The 23,888-nt window shown below is 37.5% G+C and overlaps 2 protein-coding genes across 9 annotated transcripts in view; one reads left to right on the top strand and one right to left on the bottom strand.

The window, feature by feature from the left end:
* The window catches only part of LOC106069966 (uncharacterized), a 36,084-nt gene extending 22,771 nt beyond the window's left edge, over window positions 1-13,313 (bottom strand). Inside the window, exons 1-3 of one of the 7 annotated variants that reach the window (XM_056009521.1) lie at window positions 13,241-13,313; window positions 12,263-12,351; window positions 1,096-1,283 (exon numbers count right to left, since the gene is read on the bottom strand). In XM_056009521.1, coding sequence (XP_055865496.1) covers window positions 1,096-1,283; window positions 12,263-12,323 — 249 coding nt within the window. In that variant the 5' untranslated portion in view covers window positions 12,324-12,351; window positions 13,241-13,313. Of the gene's footprint in view, window positions 1-1,095; window positions 1,284-12,047; window positions 12,156-12,262; window positions 12,365-12,815; window positions 13,088-13,134 lie in introns of those variants that run through there. The other 6 variants (XM_056009522.1, XM_056009523.1, XM_056009519.1 and 3 more) reach the window with 6 other exon arrangements.
* LOC106063845 (uncharacterized) overlaps window positions 1-23,888 on the top strand; it is a 102,049-nt gene that overhangs the window by 51,447 nt on the left and 26,714 nt on the right. The gene's annotated exons all lie outside the window — the stretch shown is intronic.

Genomic DNA, 23,888 nt, shown 5'->3' with positions numbered 1-23,888 from the left:
GTGAAAGCAGTGCTTCAACTTAACGACCTCTCACGAATGAGGGATTCGGCTTTTTAAAGTGACATTACATCATATCTAAGTAAACTCAACAACAAACTACAAGAAAATCTAATTTATTTCCCAAGAAAGAGCTGTAATGCAGCGGGATTTCCAGAGGTTCATTTCGGAAAAACTAAGTCCTATATCCACGGGTTTCTAATAAAAGTGCGTTATTGAATTAAAAATTATTTTTTTTTGTATCTTTTCTGTTATGTGGCCCGCGACACGAGTGTCGGAAATTAAAATAGCTTTGATTTAGTGAATGGTTTGACATCACTGTTTTAACTAATAAATTCAATTCAGCATTTTTAGGCTGCATGTACATACGTTTTTGCTGTTATGTGATTTTATAACATTGAAGCGAACGGAACCCGAATTTTAGATCAAACAGAACCGAATCCGAACAATATTCCTCATCGAACCGAACCGAACTCGAACTTAATCTGACCGAACCGAACCCAAACTTTAAAAGTTGCGTTCGATTCCCATCTCTAGTTTACACCAATGGTACACATTTTTTTTTTCTAAATGGATTACACCCTTAGAAGGGCGACTTGACTGCGTGGTTAAGCGATTGGCTATCGAACATCGGGTCCTGGGTTCGAATCTCAGTGAAGACTGGAATTTTGAAATTCGGGATTTTTTAGGGCGCCCCTTATTTTACCCAACTCTATTGGGTGCTTGACTTTATTTAGGGAAAGTAAAGGCGGGTTGGTCGTTGGCCGCATGCCATCCTGCTTATTAACAGCTGATCTGAACATCATCTGCCCTATTGATCATTTTAACTTATTCCCTTAGAGAAATCGTTGTTCCCTTCGTACTTCTATCTCATCGTCCTCTACAAATAGACGTCGTCGTAACGCTCTCTAAACAGCTCGAAGTAAGCACCTATTACGACGGCCTTTTCGTCACGCTTAACTTGACACTACGCATCCCTTGGGTCTGGTTTACTTATCCTCCAACCCCACTCTCCCGTTAGCTGTCCCCTCTTGCAGGGCCAAGAACATCATTCAACATGCGTTCTATAGTACGTATTGCAGACATAATAATTCTAACCAGTTTGAAGTCATTAGAAGTATCCGATTTCTGGTCAAAGATGATGTAGCTTGTCCAGTTCGATTGTGTGGGTAAGTGCGCTTGACCCCTCAGTACAATCCTGTTTGAACCTGGTTGATGTGTTTTAGTGCATTCATTTGTGTCTGCAGCAATGTTCTCGTAAAACATCACAGCTTTCCCCTGTGTACCTATAATATGTCAGCAAGGCACATTATTACATAATTTACATATTATTATTATTATAGCTTTTATATAGCGTTACTTTCATGCTTATAGCATGCTCAGAGCGCTTTCGGTCCAATCTCATTTGTGGACCAGTGTGGGGGGGGGTAATCTATGAGTTGGTTTTCCGTGCTGCCTTTAGGCGCTCAGTAAACACAACTCTGCCCGAGTCGGGTGTCGAACCTCGAGCCCCTTTCTAGGTAGCCAAGCAAAGTTCAAGCTCACTTGGCCTCTCGACCACGCTTCCCACATATAAAACATTTATTACATAAAAAGGGTGGAGAGCTTGGCTTACTAACTGAGGTGTCTCAGGTCTGAATCCGGTGAAGACTGGTATTTTAGAAATTTTTGGGGTGGCTCCCAAATCAAATGGGGTTAGCTCACATTTGTTTGTGAAAAGTAAAGGCGGTTGGTCATTTTTACATGGCATCTTCGTTAACCGTGGGCCACAGAAACAGATGAGCTTTACATTTACTGCCCTATAGATTGCAAGGTCTGAAAGGGGAACTTTTAATTTTTTTAGAGAAAAATTGAGTTCATTTATTTAAATGATCAGTTACCGGTACTGTTGACCCTCCCCCCACCCCCAACCCCAAATAGAGAGAGTGCATACACAGTTCTTAGGCCCAACAGTTCTAGCCTTCTTGTCTAACTATATCATATATATATATATGTATGTATATGTCACCCCATAACGAATATATTTATATACATATATATATATATATATATATATATATATATATATATATATATATATATATATATATATATATATATATTGCAGCCCCTAACGAAAGGTCAGTAAAAAAAGTGTTATACAAAGCACACCTTTCTATAAAGCACGCGTTGTATCCTAGCTTATAATAATGTAGTACACTAAACTATTTTTTGACTTGATAATCACACTGATCTAAGGATAGTTCCACACATTCACTCTGGCAATTTTCTCGAGGAAAATGAAATTTAAGATCTAGATCTTTGTAGCAATAAACATAAATATAAAACAATGTGACGAAAAAAAGTGTTAGTGCTTAAGACGAAACGAATTATAGTTTTGTATTTTAGACATTTAAATGTCGGCTTTCAAAAGCATATTGGGTCGATATGGCGAATAAAAAAATCTTTTTTGTAAATTTCACCGCTGTATTATCGATCTCAAACATTGCTTAGCTGTTCTATGTACCTGATAAGTAATAACAGGTTAAATGTTCGTATTTTATCGTCCACGGCTAATGGCAGAATTAGTGATTGTCAGTCAGTCAGTCATCAGGGCCAAGGATTGTGTATGGTAGATGTCGCGTAGTATAGACAAGTATCTATTTCTTTCTCCTAACTCTGTTTTTTTTTAATTTCCTCTACTGGTAGTACGTGTACGGGGCGAGAGTGTCTTGTATTTTTTTTGTTTTGAATTGTTTTGCTACGTCACAAAGTCCGGTGACATCTATCGGTCATTCTTTGTCATGAGGCAGTTCACCCTCTAGTTTGGTTGTAGCGGACGGTGTGTTGGCTCGTAAAACGTTATTTGTCTGTACCAGTTTCTCGGACTTATTATTCAGTTGGATTTTTGGGACCCCTGTTTAGGGGTGCCAGTGTTGGAGTTGTGGGCGTCGCTTGCCGTCTCAGAAATACAGTTGCAGTTTTTTTTTCATTGTCATTGTCAAACTTTACTATTACCAAGGTTGGCAGTGTTGTGACGCCAGTCGGTCAGAGTCTGGTGGACCATAAAGCCCGGGTGACAAGTTAATAGCCGTAGCAAAGGTGCTTAAATTAATTATTGTATAATATCTTTATATATACCTATTATATATATATATATATATATCTAATATATATACTGTCTATTTGTCATCCTCATTGTACATACACATATATGTTTCATACAATTAAATTCATTTATTTTTGTTGTTATTTAAACTATTCACCTAGTTGTTTACTGTATGTACGACTGTGTGTGAGTGATGTTCTTGTCAGGTTGAACCCCGGGACCTTAACAGTATACAGCTAGTTAAAAACGCAAATAAATCCTAAACCTGACAAATGGGGGCTCAGAGTCCGGCTGTGACTACTAGGTCATAGATTGTCTTATCTAGTCTTGTTATCTTATAAAATAAAAAAAAATATATATACTGCCTAATACCCCTTTATTGTATTTATATTTGATGTATTGGGTACAATTTGCTCAAGAAAAAAAAAATTGTTTGTGTACTTCTCATAATTGTTTGGACATCAAAAGTAGCAGAGGCTTGAAACATTGTTAAATTTATCATTAATTTGTTTGAATTCACCTCCATATTACCATATTGTTGATATTGAGGATTGTACCATAGCTAAATTCATCATTTATGATTTTGAACTCATCATCATATGACTATAGGTGTTGATATTTCAAGATTGTGATTTATATTCATTTATTTAATTTTTTCTTTCATGTAATTTTGTGCTTCACTTATGACCGAGTGACGAGTGTCTTCTCGCTCCCGACAACAGACAAGTGTGTGGGGATTGACCGTTGATACATGTGTTAGAGGCCATCGTTCCTGTGTTGGTGTTTTGGAAGTCCCTGTAGCAGCTACCTTTCTACGCATCGGCCTGGAGTGAGGCGTTTTCTCTCCGACGTTGGATACTGCTCAGATAGGTTTTCTCTTTCTTTGCCATACGACACACTCGTAGTTTGTAGTTTACATCTTATGTCTGTATATTATAGTATATCATAGTAATAATAATAATAGTATTAGTTGATTTAGCTTAACACAGTAAGGCACTTAGACCATGGAAACCAGGTTAACGGTAACGTCACAATTTATTAGTGATGGCCGTGCTATGGGGTACGAAGGGGAAAGGCTAGAGAAATATGTGAAGGAACGGAAAGCTGAATATGATAGAGATAAGGAAGTCGCGAAGGCAGAGGAAGAGGCTAGGTTTGAGCGGCAGGAGAAGTTGAAGAAAGAGGCGAAGGCAGAAGAAGAGGCTAGAAAGAAAGAGGCGAAGGCAGAAGAAGAGGCTAGGAAGAAAGAGGAAGAAGAGAGATTTGAACGTGATGAGAAGGCCAAACGCGAGGAGCACGAAAGATGGAAGGAAAGAGATGCCAAGGAGTCAATCAAGAGGAAAGAGGAGTTAGAACTGGCTAGGCTTAAAGAAAAGTCTGCGCCAGAGGCAGGCGGGGCGGCAGGACAGTCAGGGGATGTGCGATACAAGAATGTCTTAGACAGGCTTGACAAGAGTTTCCAGGGAATGAAAGATGACGACGACCTCCAAGCTTACCTAACACACTTTGAGGCCGTTGCAGCAAGGTGCAAAATAGAGAGAAAAGAGTGGTCCTTGCTGTTGTCATATAAACTGACCACCGCACTCAGAAACTTCATGCTAAGGGACAGTCTGTTCCTTAGCGAGAATTATGAAGAAGTCAAGACTGCACTTCTTCGCCATGCAGATATCAACGCGGAAACCTGCCGCAAAAGATTCCATCTCGTGAGACCAAGTCAAAACGACTTTAGGAGATATGTAACAGAATTGAGAACAGCATTAGACAATTGGTGCAAGATGGCCGAAGTCGGTAAAACAGTGGAGGAGTTAAAAGACCTGTTGATCAAAGATAGGATCTTAGAAAGTGTTTCGAGTGACGTATACAGGCAACTAGTTTTGAGCAAACACAGAACAGTAGATAATATGCTAGAAGTTATAGAAGGATTTAAGGTAGCTGGTTCTGAAGTGTCCATTTGTAAGGAAGAAAGTGTATATGTTGCAGCAGCATGCAGTGAGTCGGGGTCAGATGTGTCTATTTGTAAGGAAGAAAGTGCGCATGTTGCGGCAGCGTGTCGTGAGCCTGTGAGAAATAGAAGTCCAGGGATTGAGAGTAACTTAATTATTTGTTTTAAGTGCAAGAGGGGAGGCCACAAAGCGTCAGAATGCCCTCAACGTTCGCAACTTAACTCTAGTCCTGCTTCTGATGTTAGATATAGGAACGCACCCACAATCTCCACTAACACACAAAGGCCCAGTAGAAATGCATCACAAGGTCGCTATCAAAGGCAGTTTGATGGTAACGGTCGAAGAATCCGCGGCAATAGTGTTGGGAGACAAAGTTATGCTACATACGAGAATTCGTACAATAACAGGCACAGTAGAACGGGTGGTACTAGGGCATACCAAAACAGAGATCAAGGCCCAGGAGGTTCTTATAGATGACTGAGTGGTCCTCACAATATTCAAAATTGTGGAAATTGTACTTTAGGGAAAGGAGATGAGTATTTTTCCCCCTGTAAGAGAAAAACGTTTTCATATGTGGATAAGACATTACGTGATAAGTCTGTGGGTAAGCTGAAGTTTGAAAAGGGGAGAGTAAATGGGATAAGTGTGTCTGTTTTGAAAGATTCTGGTTCGAGTGTTATAGGAATTAGAAGCTCATTAGTTGGTGAGAAAGATATGATTCCTGGTACTTATAAATTAAAACTTGTTGATGGGACAGTGAAGGATTATCCATTGGCATGTGTGAGTATTGAGTCGGATTACATTGTCGGTAAATATGTCGTAGCTTGCTTTAAAGATCCGGTTGCAGATTTAATTCTTGGGAATGTTGACAGTAATGTGAGTCGTGAGTTTAATTGCTCAGCAGTAACTAGGTCAATGACAAATGAGATTGAGGGCGGCACTGTAAGTGATTGTGGAGTATTGGAAGAATGTCGAGATGTGTTAGGTACAAGCGAAGAATTTTTATGTGAACAGTTGAGTGATCCGTCTTTAAAAGATCTATGGGAGCGACATGTGGACAGTTGTGTAGATAATAAAAAGAATGGAAGTGTGGAATATAAAGTGTTTGATAGACTATTGTACAGAGTGTTTAGGGGAAAGTTTGGTGAGGAAGAAAGACAGTTAGTTGTACCTTCAGCTAAGAGAGAAATTGTGTTGAAAACCGCTCATGAGAGTATGTTGGCAGGACATTTGTCATTAAGAAAGACAAAAAGTAAAATCTACAAATATTTTTTCTGGCAAGGTTTAGATAGAGACATAAAAGAGTTTGTGAGGTCGTGTGATATTTGTCAGAAAGCTAGGATGCCACGTCGTTGTGACAGAGTGGAGCTAGGCCAAATGAATGTTGTTACCACTCCGTTTTATAAAGTTGCAACAGATATAATTGGCCCATTGGAGTTAACTGACAATAAGAATAGGTATATTTTGACAGTAGTAGATGTTGCTACGAGATGGCCAGAAGCGATACCACTGAGAAATATAAACACAGAAACAGTTATCGAAGCACTAACTAGTATTTTTTGTAGAATTGGGCTACCGACTGAAATTTTAAGTGATCAAGGCCCACAGTTTACTTCGGAATTGTACAATCAGGTCTGTAATTTTTTCTCTGTCAAACCAGTGCATTCTACCATTTACCACCCGAGTTCTAATGGGATGGTTGAACGACTTAATTCTTCTTTAAAATCCTTTCTAAGGAAAGTGTGTCAGGATAGCCCTTGTGATTGGGACCGGAAAGTCAACGCAGCACTGTTCGCCTACCGAGAGGTTCTTAACGAAACAACGGGAATGTCACCATTTGAGCTTGTCTACGGAAGACAAATGAGGGGCCCTTTGGCTATCTTAAAGCAAGTGTTCGTAAATAACGAAGAGGAAAATGGGTACAAGAATGTATTCAGTTATTTACTGGATTTGAAGACAAGATTATCTGAGGTGACTGCTATTGCTAATTTCAACAGTAAGGCAAACAGAAATAAATACAAGAAACAATATGACAAATACTCATCGAGGCGTGATATAAATGTGGGTGACTGTGTTTTAGTCCTCAAACCACACAGAGACAGTAAGCTGTCCGTGTTTTGGCAGGGCCCGTATAAGGTTCTAAACAAGATTTCCCAATTTAATTATGTTATCCAGAAAGAAAATATGACAAAGATATATCATATAAACAGACTTATGAAATACCATTGTAGGGTAAAGAAGGGAGATAACCTAAGTGTTGCAGATGAAAATAGAAATGAACTTTTGTCAGCTAATATGGTTTCAGTTGTAGGGGAGGAAGACGTTGCTGAGCAGGATGAATATAATGATGATATGCTACCTAACATTCCAACGCTAGAAATTACGCAGAAAGAGAAGATTCACGAGGATGTCTTCACACAGGTCAAAATTAACCCCAATTTGAACCATATGCAAAAGATGCAAGTAAATGAAATTTTAACAGAGTATAGAGACATTATATCCAATGTTCCTGGCAGGGCCACTGTCGAAAAGTTTAAAATTAAATTGATTGATAAGAAGCCTATAGCTCTGAAACCATATGCGGTGCCCATTCATATGAAAGAGAAAGTGAAGCAAGAAATCGACAACATGTTAGAATTGGGAATTATAGGGCCGACGGACTCCCCTTATGCAGCGCCAGTTGTTATAATTAAGAAGAAAGATGGCACACTCCGCCCTTGTATAGATTTTAGAAAATTAAATAATATTACTGAAATACCTGCTGAGGTAATTCCTGAACAAGAAGATTTGTTTAACATGTTGTATAAAGCCAAGTACTTTACATTGGTGGACCTAACAAAGGGTTACTGGCAAATTCCGATCAGTGAAACGAGCAAACCTTTTACAGCGTTTAGAGTTCTTGGGGAGCATTATATGTTCCACTACTTACCCTTTGGGTTGAGCGGTGCTCCAAGTCATTTTAATAAGGTTGTTAAGAGTATGCTAAGGGGAGTAGAAAATGTATTGTTCTACTTCGATGACATTTGTATTTTCAGTGAAGACTGGGAATCACACTCGAAAAGTGTCAGAAATGTTTTTCGCGCTCTAAGAGAGAACGGCTTTACACTAAAACCAGATAAACTTGAGGTGGGCTACACTAGTGTTAAATTTCTGGGTCATAATGTGGGACAGGGAGTTATCAAACCTGATCCTAGCAATGTAAAAAAGATCATGGAATTTAAAACACCCACTACAAAGAAAGAAATACGTAGTTTGATTGGTCTGATAAATTATTACAGCAAATTTATTCCGAGTTACGCGGATTTAGTATTCCCCTTTACAGAGTTACTACGTCGGGGCAAGTCTATAAGAGTGGACTGGAACTATGAGTGTGCGGAGGCATTGAATAGAGTGCAGACTTGTCTGAGTAAGTATCCTATTCTTCGTTTACCTGACCCTTCTCTATCTTTTTTTCTTCAGACCGATGCTTCAGATAAAGGAATTTCTGGTATTCTCTGTCAGTGTATCAAAGGTGTGTTACATCCCATAAAGTACGTAAGCCGTAAGTTGTTGCCTCGGGAGCAGAAGTACTCTATTATTGAACGGGAAGGATTAGCCATAGTATATTCTGTTAAGAAACTGGACAGGTATTTAGCAGGTAAAACATTTCACCTGCTGACTGATCACAAGGCCTTATCGTATCTCAGGAGCACAAACTTTACAAATGCACGTATCACAAGATGGGCATTGATGCTACAAGACTACTCCTTTGACGTTGCCCACGTAAAGGGAGAGCACAATCTGCTGGCTGATCTTTGTTCAAGATTGATATAGACTTCCATCCGCCATTTATATTATGTCTCTATAAGTTATAACATTTGAACTTGTGTTTTATATTATGCAAATGATACTAATTTCAAGAATATAATTTGTATTTATCTACCATGAATATAAGTTGGTATATTATATTAATGTTGTATTTGTAAATATGATTTTGTAATATAACTTGGTTCTTGGCCCAAGTTGATATGGGTCACCTTAAAAGTCAAGGTAACCAACTTTTCTTTGTTATTGGATTTTTATCTTGACGTGTATTGTGTCTCCTTGGTTCATTAATTGGTGACTCCCCATCATTTTTTTTCTTCCATTATTACATTTTGAAATGTCACATAGATGCACTTATGATCTTTTTGTTCTTCCTTGTTCTTTCTACAAAGTTTTGTCTTCGAAAGGATTTTTGATGACTGGAATTTCTTTCAAAATTTCCAGTTCGTCGAGGAGGGGGGATGTCGCGTAGTATAGACAAGTATCTATTTCTTTCTCCTAACTCTGTTTTTTTTTAATTTCCTCTACTGGTAGTACGTGTACGGGGCGAGAGTGTCTTGTATTTTTTTTGTTTTGAATTGTTTTGCTACGTCACAAAGTCCGGTGACATCTATCGGTCATTCTTTGTCATGAGGCAGTTCACCCTCTAGTTTGGTTGTAGCGGACGGTGTGTTGGCTCGTAAAACGTTATTTGTCTGTACCAGTTTCTCGGACTTATTATTCAGTTGGATTTTTGGGACCCCTGTTTAGGGGTGCCAGTGTTGGAGTTGTGGGCGTCGCTTGCCGTCTCAGAAATACAGTTGCAGTTTTTTTTCATTGTCATTGTCAAACTTTACTATTACCAAGGTTGGCAGTGTTGTGACGCCAGTCGGTCAGAGTCTGGTGGACCATAAAGCCCGGGTGACAAGTTAATAGCCGTAGCAAAGGTGCTTAAATTAATTATTGTATAATATCTTTATATATACCTATTATATATATATATATATATATCTAATATATATACTGTCTATTTGTCATCCTCATTGTACATACACATATATGTTTCATACAATTAAATTCATTTATTTTTGTTGTTATTTAAACTATTCACCTAGTTGTTTACTGTATGTACGACTGTGTGTGAGTGATGTTCTTGTCAGGTTGAACCCCGGGACCTTAACAGTATACAGCTAGTTAAAAACGCAAATAAATCCTAAACCTGACAGTAGATACTTTTACATAAACAAAAAATAAACAGAATGTAACCAAATTATTAGCTGTCAAAAATTCTGTATTATTAAACACATTTACAAGTGTAACGTGAATGACATGTAGACCTACTTTTCAGGCTCTATACATTTATAATAGATATTTATTGATTACTATAGATTTATGTCAGGTCACACAGAGACACACTCTGGAACATGACATTGAACGACAGAAAAAAAATGGTGGCGGGTGGAGAAAGGTGTTGAGGGTCAAGGCCTGTATTAGAGATGTTCATAGATGGCCTTCACTTTCACTTATCCTGTAGTCTGTTGGACCGTAGGAGCACCACACAAGATCTGTCTACCTTCTTTCTCCATTCCACTCCGTCTTTTGCAATGGATAGACCTCTACAGCAGAGTTTATCAAACCTTTTTGGCCCGCGGACCCCTTGAAATAGTCTAAACTTGTTCAAGGACCCCTAAGAGAAAATGCTACATAAATACAGAGAAATTTGTTTATTCAGTAAGATTACGTTGCCAACAACACATAGGACAAAAACATAAGTTCTCGGTTTACACAATTCACGTTAACATTGTTCAGAAACTGTCCGAACTTGACGATCCCTAGTTTGTCCATTGTCCTGTGTTGTAGACGAACGAAGTCTTTAATAATGGGATTTTTTAGGAAAGATCTGTCTTTGTCTATGGAAGCCCGAAGGTTCCAAGAAACATATGTTTTTGTTGGTGCGTTTACCAACCGACAAGAGACTATGTAACATTTTGATTTTCATCGGGAGAACAATTTGTTGGAGGCGGTTTATTGAGATTATAATTTTTGTTTAAAATAAACTTTTACTAAATTGAATGACTTTGATGAGCTTTTATAAATGCATTTATGTTTAGCTCCATGTATGTAAGCAAGAATAGCAAATTTCAACGAGCCTAAATTTCGAGTCGGTTTCTTTTAATTGTGATGAGGTTCATTAAGGCAATGAATCCAAGTGTGTACCAAACAAGAAGACGGGACAACAGTCAACAACTTCTGTACAATGACCTAGAATGCAGACTTTAAAATAGGAATATATTTTTGTAACCTGAATTTGTGACATTTTGGTTGAAACATCTTCATTAGTAGATATTTCAATAAGCTGCTTCTGTATTAGTATGGATTCATATGCGATTTGGAACTGTGTTTACGTGTTAAAGGGTCAAATACCCAGTTGGGAATATCCAAGTGAAGGATGTCTTCAAATTTAAGTTTAGGACGTCATAGAATAGTACGTAACAGACATATAAAACAGTAGTGAGTGACTAGTGGATTATTAATCAAATTATCTGAATGGATAAACTAGCTGTAGGCGAAAATGTCATTTTAATTATATATAATTCTTTAACTTTCTGCGGAGCCCAAGGGGTCTAGCAGTTTAGACCACAGGTCTGTATGATATGGCAACGAGCTATTGGTCTAAACTACGCACAGGTTCTGACGTTGCAGGTCAGTGTTTAGGCCTTCTAAAACGATTGGTCTCGCTTATGTCCAAAAGCAGTAATTCCATTATGACATCTTTATATAAGCACACTAAGGCCTACGAGAAATTCAAAGTCTAACTTATTTTAATGAAGGCTTTCTGGTCGTGCGGTTTGCGCTCTGGACTGTCGTTTGGATTTATCGATGGTCCCCGGTTCAAACCTTGCTTTTAACTTTGAAGGAACATCTGAAATATGTAAAACATTTTACAACAAACATTTTTGTACTACTCAATCTAGTTGGGAATAGAACTATGTAGTGTTTATTTAATCGGTTATTCTTAAATTGTCGTCGATTATAAATAATTATGCAAATTTCAACTTGATCCCAGAATGGGAAGTGAGAGAAAAAAAACATGACAAAACGTAATAAGGGGAATAAATCCATATTTGCATCACATCTCTTCAAGTATCACTTATTCCCCTTATTTTGATATCAAACAAAACAGTTAATTATCAATAAATTATTAACTAATTAATTAATTGTTTTAACTGATTTACGTTTTGATAAGTGCAATGAATAATTGTGCAAAGTTTCAACTTCATCCGTGAATGGGAAAGAGGAGAAAACTCATGTTCCTACTTTTTACCAAACAGACAGACAGATATCTAAACAGATAGAAAGAATGAATCGATATAAGCTATGCAAAAAAAAGTTAAAATTACTTACGATTTCTTTTATAGAAAAAAAATGACTTAAGACTAGAATTTCTTACCTTTTACTTTCATGACATAAAGTATTGTCAAAGTCGAAATGAAGCAAAACACTTGGAACATGATTGAAGAATCTGTCGATGATGTTTCACTGTAACGACACACTATAAAATACACACAAAACTAACATGAATTAACACAATTTTACAACTTGGTTTTCTCAAGATCTAGTCCTAATTGTATAGATTCATGTTATATCTCAAAACGACCAGACGTTTGCGCTGGATGAGGCAAATATATGGATCACATCTTTGACTGGTAGCCTCGCGATACACTGAAGTCATCAATTTTTTTAAATTTACCAATATTACTTATAACTGTACCTATAGAACATATATATATATATATATATATATATATATATATATATATATATACACTACCAGTAATCAGCGGCTACGTCCATTGATATGTTCTCAGGCTTTATATTGATAATTATGGCCGGAACATTTCGTTCTTTTCTTTCTTGAATTGTATTAAACGGGCCGCATTTTAACGACCAACCTAACGTATTGTATATATTACAGAAGTTATTTTAAAAAAGAAGGTAATTACTTTTTTAGTGCATCTGTTGCAATGAAATTTTCCGGCATGCTTTCTCTTTCCTTTTCTGTCTGTCTGTCTTCGCATCGTATTTTCTCTGACATAGACTTTTGGCTTCATTTGGAAACACCTGCTCCATTATGCGCCCCTGACACATAGGTCCACACACACTCATATAACTTTTTTTTTCAGTTTCTCAATTCAATCTCATACTATATTTCGACCGTGACCTCCCCCACCCCACCACACACACACGCTATATAGATTAAGATGTGTAATATATATATATATATCTTAAAAAAATAATTGTGATAATAGTAATAATAGTTACCATTAGTTATATTATATCACAATTACAGCTACCCTTTGCGTTTAACATCTATGTTAAAAAAATTTTTTTACTAATGTTCTGTAATGAAAATGAAATATATATTTACATTTGTTGTTTAAATTCCTAAAAAAAAAGTCTTCAAGGTAGATAAGACTTCGGGTGCACGCTTTGACTATATATATGGCACAAAAAATATATTCTATATATAGAGGGCTATATTAAATACCGGGTTTCACCAGAATAACATAAATTTTTCTCTGATTTCATTGGGAATTTACACATACATGCTGACTGCATTATTGCTACTATGATAAAGTGTAAATGACTAATTCTTATAATTTAATGCATAATCCTATTCAATAACTGCCTATCGGTGAAGTAGATAAGAATGTGTGTATAAGAACATTGTAAAAGATTATTCGGAAAGGGGGGGGGTAGTTAAATAAATTTCTTAATTGTATAGTTGGAAGTCTAAGTACAGATGTGTGCATTGTAATTCTGGATATAATTTTTAAATTTTGGGAACAATCTCTCTCTCTTTCTCTCGTTTTGTCTTTCTTCGCTTATCTCATTTTATCATTCTTTTTTACAATCTGTTTCTTTATCATTCTTTCTCGATCACTCTCTTTCTCTCACTTTCTCTCTTTCTCTCTCTCCCTCTTTCTCTCTCTTTCTTCCTCCCTCACTCTCTCTCTCTTTCCATCTCTCTCTCTCTTTCTTCCCCTTTTTTCTCCTTCTCTCTCTCATTCTGTGACTCTCTTTCTCTATCTTTCTGTATCTTTCCTTCTTTTTCTTTCTCTCTTTTTTTCTCTCTCTCTCTCCTTTATTTATCACTCTCTCCTTTATTTATCACTCTCTTTCATGTTCCTACATTTGCGAATTTTGTTTGTGTGTCTCTCATTTTATCTCTTTCTCACTCTCTCTCTCTCTCTCACTATCTATCTCTCTCTCACTCTATCTCTCTCATTTAAGACCATTGGCAATTTCTTTTGTTCTGCCCCCTATTCCTGTTTCATAATGGTTAAAATATCACCTGATATCCGTGTCTCTGGTACTTCCGAGGATATTGAATATAAGAACGATGGTGTGGGGGAAGGTAGCTCATGCGGAACAGGTCAACAGACTTGGGACAATGTCTTGTATGTGTGAGCATCATGTTGAAAATTTTGATTGAATAATTCAATCGGCAATACTATCCTTATTATTTAAAATAAAACAGGAGTGAGTTTGTTTTCTCTCACAAACTCAGGGACGGCCCCATTGTGTCCGACTTTGTATTTCATTGTTTAATAAAGAACGATAAATGTGACGATTATTTTATAGAACAGAAGTAAATCTTAAAAAAACAACTTTTTTTCGCTCTAATCAAAGACCTAAATACTCTATTGTGTCAGCCCCATCATCTCCTTTACATTTGTATATTCAAATATATATATTTCTTGCTGCTTTATATTTATTTTGTCTATTACATTTTTGAAATATTAAATGTAAAGGAACAATATATAGAACAAATCCAATACTTTCATTTCAATCTAATACTTTAACTAAAATATCCACTTTAAATTTAATAACTACAACTTTGAAACCATACCTTCACATACTGATATCCCTTAGTCTGTTGGACCGTTGGGGCTCCACACAAGATTTGTCGACCGTCTTTCTCCATTCCTCTGTCGTTTTGGCTTGGATAGAATCTCTTTCAATGACAGGCCCGTCTATTCTTTTACGTTGTCTTCATCGCTTTCTCTGTCTACCTCTTCTTCTTTTTTCCTGGTACTGTTCCCTGAAGGAAGGACTTTAAAGGTCAGATAACCTCACAGACGGAATGTGTGTTAAAATAGGCCCTGGCATTACCATTACGGTGCACTCGAGTGTCGACCCTTCTGAATTCAGCAAGACATCCTGTAACACAAACATTTTCGACCCAGGGACTCCTTTATATAGTAAAACTTTCCCACTGACCTTTGAAAAGTCTACATGAATGCATAATAATAAGGCTTTTCAACGAATTCGAAGATCAATGAGGAAGGCAGTATTTCCCGTGGATACGCAGCCCAAACAGTGACCTACATATTGACTGTATCGCCTCCAGCCTGTGCAAAGTATTTTTAAAGCGATAATTGGTTCGCTCAGGTTCATACCACTCTTAAACTAAATGCAGTCCACATTTGTACAGAAGTCTGAGACGGCTGTGAACAACTGGTTTTATATCGGAGTCCTAGGCTGGCTGCTGACCAAAGCTATAGAGCCCAGTCTGCGCATTGGCTAAATTGCAGTTTTAGTTGAGATTCATTTTTTTTTAAATTGCTTATATTTCACGTTTGTTTTTAAATGTTATTAAATAAACCAGGAAAGTCCCCAAATAAATAAAAAAGTCTTTATCACGATTCAAACACGGGAATCCCCGGTTCGGAAGCTAAGCGCTTTACCACTCAACCACCACCCGTCGCTTGTCGTTTCCAAGGTAATGTAGTCACCATCAGTTTCAAAATCATATTACTATTACCCCATATAACAACGTGCAGGAAACAGTGAATAGTATTAAAGGGAAACTCCGATGGTTTTACAGAGGATATTTGAGTTATTCACACCTTCTATATATATAATTCTCTTCATGGCTCAAGAGTTTGGACGAGAAGAAGTAAAGAAAAGATCACTCTTTGATTTCTGCGGATAGAGTTACCCCACTAAAAAACAAGAGGGGGAAGAACAAGTAATATTCACCCGTCACAACGGATTGCTACCTGGTCGTGCGGTTTGCGCGCTAGACTGTCGTTTGGATTTATCGATAGTCCCTGGTTCAAACCCTGCCCGCTCCCATTCCCGCTTCGTCCTGCGGGAGGTTTGGACTAGGAAGTAAATTATCTTCCACTCTGAAGGAACACCCGAAACATGTAAAACATTTCACAAACACTAAATAGCAGCGCCGGACTTAACCATTGTGACCAAGAAGTCATGGAAAGAGAACAAGTAATCTACTATGTATATTTACAGGTCACTAAATAGCAGGGCCGGACTTAACCATTGTGTGGCCTTTTGCGAAACGGATTTCGCGGGGCCAAGTTTGGGTAGGGAAGCGGATAATAAGTGAAATTTAAGAGTTTGTATTACTCAAATCAAATAGTTTCAAATTCAAGTCAATTTCATTTCGCTTTTGTATCTACCTTTTCGTTCATGTGACCCGAGACACGAATGTCGGAAATTAAAATGGCCCGCAGGTCGAATTAGGTTGAGCACCACTGGTTTACGAGATCTAAACGGGACGGACGGACAAGGCGGACAGACATTTCACAAAAAAACTAATAGCGTCTTTCCCCCTGTCGGGGACCGCTAAAAAGTAACATTTTCCTCTACACCCCTCTCTATCCCAAAAAAGTAAATAGATCATGTGTCTTGCTGATTCGAACAAGCTGTTAATTGTAAGGCTTGCCTAGGCTAGGCTGCGTGTAATTGCTCATGACAAAACATGTTCTTGTGTGTTGAGTGGGCACTGGTCAGGTGAGAAAATACACACTGCCCAGGTTAGTCAAGCATGTAGATCTACTCTTAACGCGTATTTTTTTTTCTTTGCTTACAAGATCTAGAGCTAACTGCGTAGACCAAGATCTATCTCTTTTACAAGCCTAGACCAAGATCTATCTCTTTTACAAGCCTAGACCAAGATCTATCTCTTTTACAAGCCTAGACCAAGATCTATCTCTTTTACAAGCCTAGACCAAGATCTATCTCTTTTACAAGCCTAGACCAAGATCTATCTCTTTTACAAGCCTAGACCAAGATCTATCTCTTTTACAAGCCTAGACCAAGATCTATCTCTTTTACAAGCCTAGACCAAGATCTATCTCTTTTACAAGCCTAGACCAAGATCTATCTCTTTTACAAGCCTAGACCAAGATCTATCTCTTTTACAAGCCTAGACCAAGATCTATCTCTTTTACAAGCCTAGACCAAGATCTATCTCTTTTACAAGCCTAGACCAAGATCTATCTCTTTTACAAGTCGTAAACGTCACTGTATGGTTTTCCGTTATACAGTAAGTCAAGAAATTAAATTAATAGGTTTGTGTGACGTCACATAGAAACCCGGTGAAAATCTGACCGTTTTGGATGCGCAGAAAAAAAAAAGCCAGAAAAAAAATCGATTTCTAGATAGTTATAGAAAAAAAAAGAATTTTCTGTAAAATCAAAACTTTTTTTATATCACAAATTGTCAAAACCATCTGAGTTACCCTTTAAGTTTATTTACACTATATTTACTTGATCTTGTTTTTCGTTGTATGCAGCAGAGGTGAATTCTTTACGTTATCATAAGGACTCGATCTTTACTAAAGAAATGTAACCTATAATGTAATAAAATTGGAGGCGAGGTGGCTGAGCGGTATAGTGCTTGTCTTCCTAACCGGGAGTCCCAGGTTCGAATCTTGGTGTAGACTTGGGTTTCTAATTTCGGAATCTTTGGGCGCCTGTGAGTCCACCCAGCTGTAATGGATATCTGAAATTAGTTGGTAAAAAATAAAGGCGGCTGGTCGTTGTGCTGGCCATTAATCCCTCATGAACCGTAGGCCACAGAAGCAGTTGACCTTTACATCATCAGACTTATAGACTACAAGGTCTGAAAGGGGAACTTTACTTTTTTACTTTGCTTAATTTAATAGATTATATATTTAAAGTTTTTTTTTTCCATATTTTGCAGTCAGAAGAGGACTGCCTGGTGGAGTGCTCTTCAGTTCTCGAGTTCAAACTGTCTCGCTACAGCGAATCATGAGGTTTGAACTAGGACTTTTAATCAGCATCTCTGGAGGAATTCCAAAACTTTCAAAAAAGAAAACTAAAAAAAAAAACAACAAACCAAAACAAATAAAAACAAACCACAGACAAAATAAAACTTAGAAAATAAACAGAGAAGTGGAGAGTATGGAGGTTACGATAATCTAGTGTCTATGGAAATTACGTAATGAATGTCAAGGACATTTATGACACAAACTCAAGCCTGCTAGTGAGTTGTAACAAATTAGATTTAATTACTTTTTTTTGTCTATGCCTATTTCCTTGTGTGAAAAAAAATGTTGATGCCAAGTCTATCCTCCCTCTCTGACACTCTCTCTCTCACACACTCTCACACTTTCCATTGTTCTCTTACCCTCACACTTTCCCTCTTTCACTTTTTTTCCCCTCACTCTCGATTTCTCGGGACGCGTGTGTATGAACACTCTTGACAGTGAGAACTTTTGTCTCGAGAGCTTTTCAAATGTTCTCAAGATGATTAACACCGAAACAGGATGTACTCATTTGTTTCACGCCATCTTTGTTTGTCTTTCTTTTTCTTCTTGTTGCGCACAGGTTCATGTGTAAACAAAAAATAGTATATATATATATCTTCAATCATCTCAATCACATAAGATGATCCATAGTCGCTTCGCGAGTGAATTAGGTCAAATATAGATAGAGAGATTGGGGCTTGGTGGCTGAGTAGCAGAGAACTTTGCTTTGGAAACGAGGAGAATCTTTCAAATCTCGCCGAATTTCGGGTTTTTTAGGACGCCTCTGGGTCCAGCCAACTCTAATAGACTATATAGGCCCAACTGTAATGGGGACCTGACATTAGCTGGGTAAAATAAAAGGGGGCTGTCGTTGTGCTGGCCACGTGACACCCTCGCTCGTTAACCGTCGGTCACAGAAACGGTCGCGTCAGAAAGAGGGTATATATATATATATAAAAGTTTAGGAGGCAAGGTGGCTGAACGGTATAGCGCTTGGCTTCCGAACCGAGTGTCCCGGGTTTAAATACTGAAGAAGACTTGTATTTGTCATTTCGGGATCTTTGGGCGCCTTTGAGTCTACCCAGCTCTTATGGGTACCTGACATTAGTTGGGGAAAAGTAAAGGCGGTTAGTCGTTGTGCTGGCCACATGACACCCTCGTTAACCGTAGGCCACAGAAACAGATAAACTTAACATCATCTGCCCTATAGACCACAAGGTCTGAAAGGGGAACTTTTATATATATATATTAACATGTCCGAATTGTAACTTTAGCTTTTTTTATGCATGCACTGTCATTTACCTGTGGGCTGAATATATTTTAGTAGGACTATGGTTACTACGATTCATGACCAGATGTTGAGACGCCATCAGGACAAAGTAGCCGACACTCGGAAAATTGGTGAAGATAGAAGCGAATAGCACACACGACCAAGCATTCTGTTCTCTATAATACAACGCTAGTCAAGGTTGCTAGGCGACAAGACAAAAAGAAACTATAAATATTTATATAAAGATAATAAACCGTATAAACGTGTCCAGATTGTGGCTTAAGCATCCAGAGAAAAACATAGTTTCTTAATATAGACTATCGAATATCTAAGGCCGTCCCATAGTCCAATTACACGAACTTCCTGTGTTAGGCTGGTCTGATTTAACAGGTCGCCAGTTCGACAAGATCACACGTCTACATCTGGAAGATGTGAAGTTTACTCTTATACAACATTTCGAATAAAGTGTCGATCTCTTTTTTTTTAAAAAAAAAGCTTATATCAACTCTGTCTGTCTGTCTGTCTGTCTGGGAAAAAGTGTAAACACGTTATTTCGCCCACACCTTTTCTTGAATCAAACTGAAACTTAGCACAATTATTCATTGTCGTCAAACAAGACATCAATCAGTAAAAAAAAAAAAAAAAACGTGTCAACGTCAACGTCAATTTAATTTTAATTAATTATTTTATTTGATACCAACAAGAGAAATTAGTACATCAGTCTTCACAGATATGGCTAAATGTGTTGGCTTTAGTCCCCCAATTCAGTGTTAATGCTATTTCTTCCTCACGCATTCTCCAATACAGTTGATAATTAAAACTGTTATTTATAGTATCTAACAAAACATGAATATTTTTTTTAATTACCCAATCAGACAATTAATTATTGGTAATTAATTATTTTCTTTGATATAGAATAAAGGAAAAAAATTGTACATTATTGAAAGATACAGTTTTAAGGGCGAGTTCATCCCCTTTAGATAAGCTTTGTTTTTTTTTATGTTGTTTTTTTTAAAGGAATTTTATATTTGTTTTTAATTTGTACACTTCAAATATAAGTTACTCATGAGTAAGTGTTAAGTATTTAAGTTTACAATTATATTGACATTGAAGTGTTTCATCTAGTGAATCATTATGTGTAGATTTAATACCTAAAAAGGAATCAATGACAACATCTGAAGAGTTCTGTGGTTTATTATTTACAACATCAACATGTGTTAGCCGCATCGAAATAAGTCTCAAAAGGGCCGGCCTTAGGCATAGGCAAACTAGGCAGCCGTCTAGGGCCTCGCACAGGACTCAAAAGAATATTTTTTTTAGAAAAAATCTCAGAGTTCCATGGCTCTATATTTACTTGCCTGCCTCCAAGTCTATACTAAAATTCAAGGTTTATTTACCAATGCTTGGATCCACTTGTTAGACTACATACAATAGAAGACCATTATTTCTTTGATGTAATGTTGAAATGTTATTTTTGGTTGTATAACCATGAATGGTCCATGAAGTACACGCGTGCTATCAGTGATTGGATTGAGTTGAAAAATCGGTGTATGACATCGGTACGAATAGGTTTAAGAGGTTAGCGGAACTCCAATAGACGCTAAGGATATTTGCGCTACATGAATTCAACTAATTTGTTGATTTTCAAATAGATACAAGACGTTTTATAATTCAATGCCTAATTTTCGATCTTAATTTTTTTTTTCTATTACAATGTTTTTAATTAGCTCCATTGCAATTATTACTTGACGGATTAGAGGATGAAATGATTAGAGGATGAAATTATCATGAAATGATTAGAGGATGAAGTGACTGGGGATGAAGTGACTGGGGATGAAGTGACTGGGGATGAAGTGACTGGGGATGAAGTGACTGGGGATGAAGTGACTGGGGATGAAGTGACTGGGAATGAAGTGACCGGGAATCTAAACTATATTTTGCCTATGGGTAAATCAAGCACAGCCCCTCCCCCCCCCCCCCACCCTGTTAATGCCAATAAGCGTACCGCAATGTAAGAAATAGCTTAAATCGCAGGGTATGAAAATCCTATGAAAGCAAACATTCCTTGAAGAAACTCTTGAGAGTATCTTTATAGCACCTTCCTGCACACTGCTTCCCGTACAAAAGTAGTTTGGGAAGGCGATTGTCTGACATGCGAACAAATTTCAGACCTTTTTACTGTCGCATTGATACTGAACATGTTGGACAGCTTTAAGATTTCTGTGTCTGGTATGTGGTAGAACCAACGCACCTTATGGATACTCCTTAGACAGCGTAGGTGCAAGGAGTTTAGCTTTTTGATGTGACGGGAATATAAGGTCCAGGACTTTGATGCATATAATAGTGGCTGGAGAACTACAGCACTGTAGACTTTCAGTTTTGTGGATATGCTGAGACCTCTCCGTTGCCACACTTGTCCTTGAAGTCTACCAAAAGCAGCACTGGCACGAGCAACACGGAAGTCAACCTCATCATCTAGGTTGGCGTTTGATGATATGGTGCTTTCCACATAGACAAACTCTTTGACGTTTGATAGTTTATGGTCATCTATGTGAATGTCTGGTTTTGTGACAGATTTATTTAGAGGAGGTTGGTGCAGCACTTCTGTCTTTTTTACATTTATGGTGAGACAAACGTTTTGCAGGCATTAGTGAAGAGGGACAAGCTCTTTTGAAGGTCTTCTTCGTTTGAGGAATTTAGGGCACAGTCATATATGAATAAAAGGTCTCTGATGCAGTTGTAGTTTACTTTGGTCCTTTCCTTGATTCTTTGAGCGTTGAATAAACATGCATCAGTGTGATATCGTATGCCAACTACCATGCTTTCTGTGCGAAAGGCATCTTTCAACAAAGCGGTGAACATTATGCTGAAAAGCGTTGGAGCCAGCACACAGCCCTGCTTCACGCCATGTGAGACAGGAAAAAGCTTGGAGTAGTCTCCGTTGTCTTGAACTCTTACTTGCATGTCATCATGGAATTGGCGCATCATTGTTATGAATCGATCCGGGAGGACAAATTTCTACATGATTTGCCAAAGGCCATCACTACTGACGTTATCAAAAGCTTTAGTCAAATCTATGAACGCAGTATAGAGATTTAAATCATCTTGTCCTCATAAAAAGCTGATTAAAATATTTGGCTTCCAAAGACAAAACAGCCAGATTTTACAACAGATATTGTCGAATTTATTTCTATTCTTTATAGATTTTGTTTTTTAATTTAGCGATAAGATAAGATAATTTTTGGAAACGTGTTCACGCCTTACTAACCTTTTTTTTCCACGTGCGATTTGATTTTTTTTTCTTTATTCTGGAAAACAACCTCTGGAGCGTCAATGTTTAAAGGGACATAATTTGGATTTCTTGATTGAGAGATTGAGGGTTGTAGCTCTTGTTTTTATGTTAGACCATCGTTGTATGTGAATTCGATTCGGAGTATTGTAAAAGTATTTATTTGACCTGGATTATTGACTCATTACAACTGGACTGTGCTGCGGTGAGAAGTCTGCAATCAGGGTGATAACTGTGACCGGGGTGATCGGTGAGTTAATTAATTTTTTTAGTGTGTTTAACTGCACGTCTTAATATGCTTCTTCTTCTTCCTCGGTCTCATCTTTATGTTGGAGCGTTCAGATGACTAGACCAATACATGAGATGAACTGTTGGAGTGTTCAGATGACTAGACCAATATATGAGATGAACTGTTGGAGCGTTCAGATGACTAGACCAATACATGAGATGAACTGTTGGAGTGTTCAGATGACTAGACCAATATATGAGATGAACTGTTGCAGCCTTCAGATGACTAGACCAATACATGAGATGAACTGTTGGATCGTTCAGATGACTAGACCAATACATGAGATGAACTGCGCAGTGGTTTCCAAATCAGGGAGCTCGCCATATAGTTTTCTTTCTATAGAAGTGTTTTGGGGCCAGTGTCTTGTACGGGCCTCATGGTAAAGAGAGCTGTCATCAAGGACATGGTCAGCATTCTCTGGTGACACTCCACACGGGCAGATTTCACTGGTTACAATTTTGAGCTTCCGGTACATATGTTGTCTCATTCTGTTTTGTCCGGTCCTGAGTCGAAAGATTAGACGTTGGTCTTGTTGGGATAGCTTATAATAGGCGTCGTCTTTCTTCTGATTCGTATGAGAGCTTGTCCATTTCTCGTTTATTCTGTTCGCAATATAATTATAAGTTTTAATGATAAAGCAATAATACAAACTGGATAAATTTAATATTCCTTCTTAAAACACAAGAACGACTTCAATACATTGGCTCATCACAATGATGAAAACAAAAAAAAACAAAAACGCTAAAAATTAAGATCGTTTCTATGCTTAATTTGTTTGAATGTTTGTTTGACTTGAACTGGGCATTCGTTCAAAATTAAAGATTATTTTCATGTAAAAACTTTATCTTGCAGTGAGTCTGTCGCTGCGCACCAGAACACTATAAAGAACGACAGATGAATGGACAGAGAACGGCAGGAGAGAATGCTATGACTGATGGTTGTTTATATTCAACTTGTTTTCTGATTTACTTATTGAACTTGCGTATTGTTATTGTTCTTATTGCGTTGAATGGCTTGAAAGAGATATTTCAATATTCTAGTCTAAACTTTCTCAGGACAACAAGTGATGGCTGCGGGCTTGGTTTTAAACCCTGATGTTGCATTTTCATTTCAGTATACATTTGAATAACCAGTTCAGTATTTTTAA

This window comes from Biomphalaria glabrata, chromosome 14 (assembly GCF_947242115.1).
Source record: "Biomphalaria glabrata chromosome 14, xgBioGlab47.1, whole genome shotgun sequence".
NCBI classification, from domain to species: Eukaryota; Metazoa; Mollusca; class Gastropoda; family Planorbidae; genus Biomphalaria; species Biomphalaria glabrata.
Note: the sequence above shows the minus strand (reverse complement) of the source record. Positions and strands in the feature narration are given on the sequence as shown.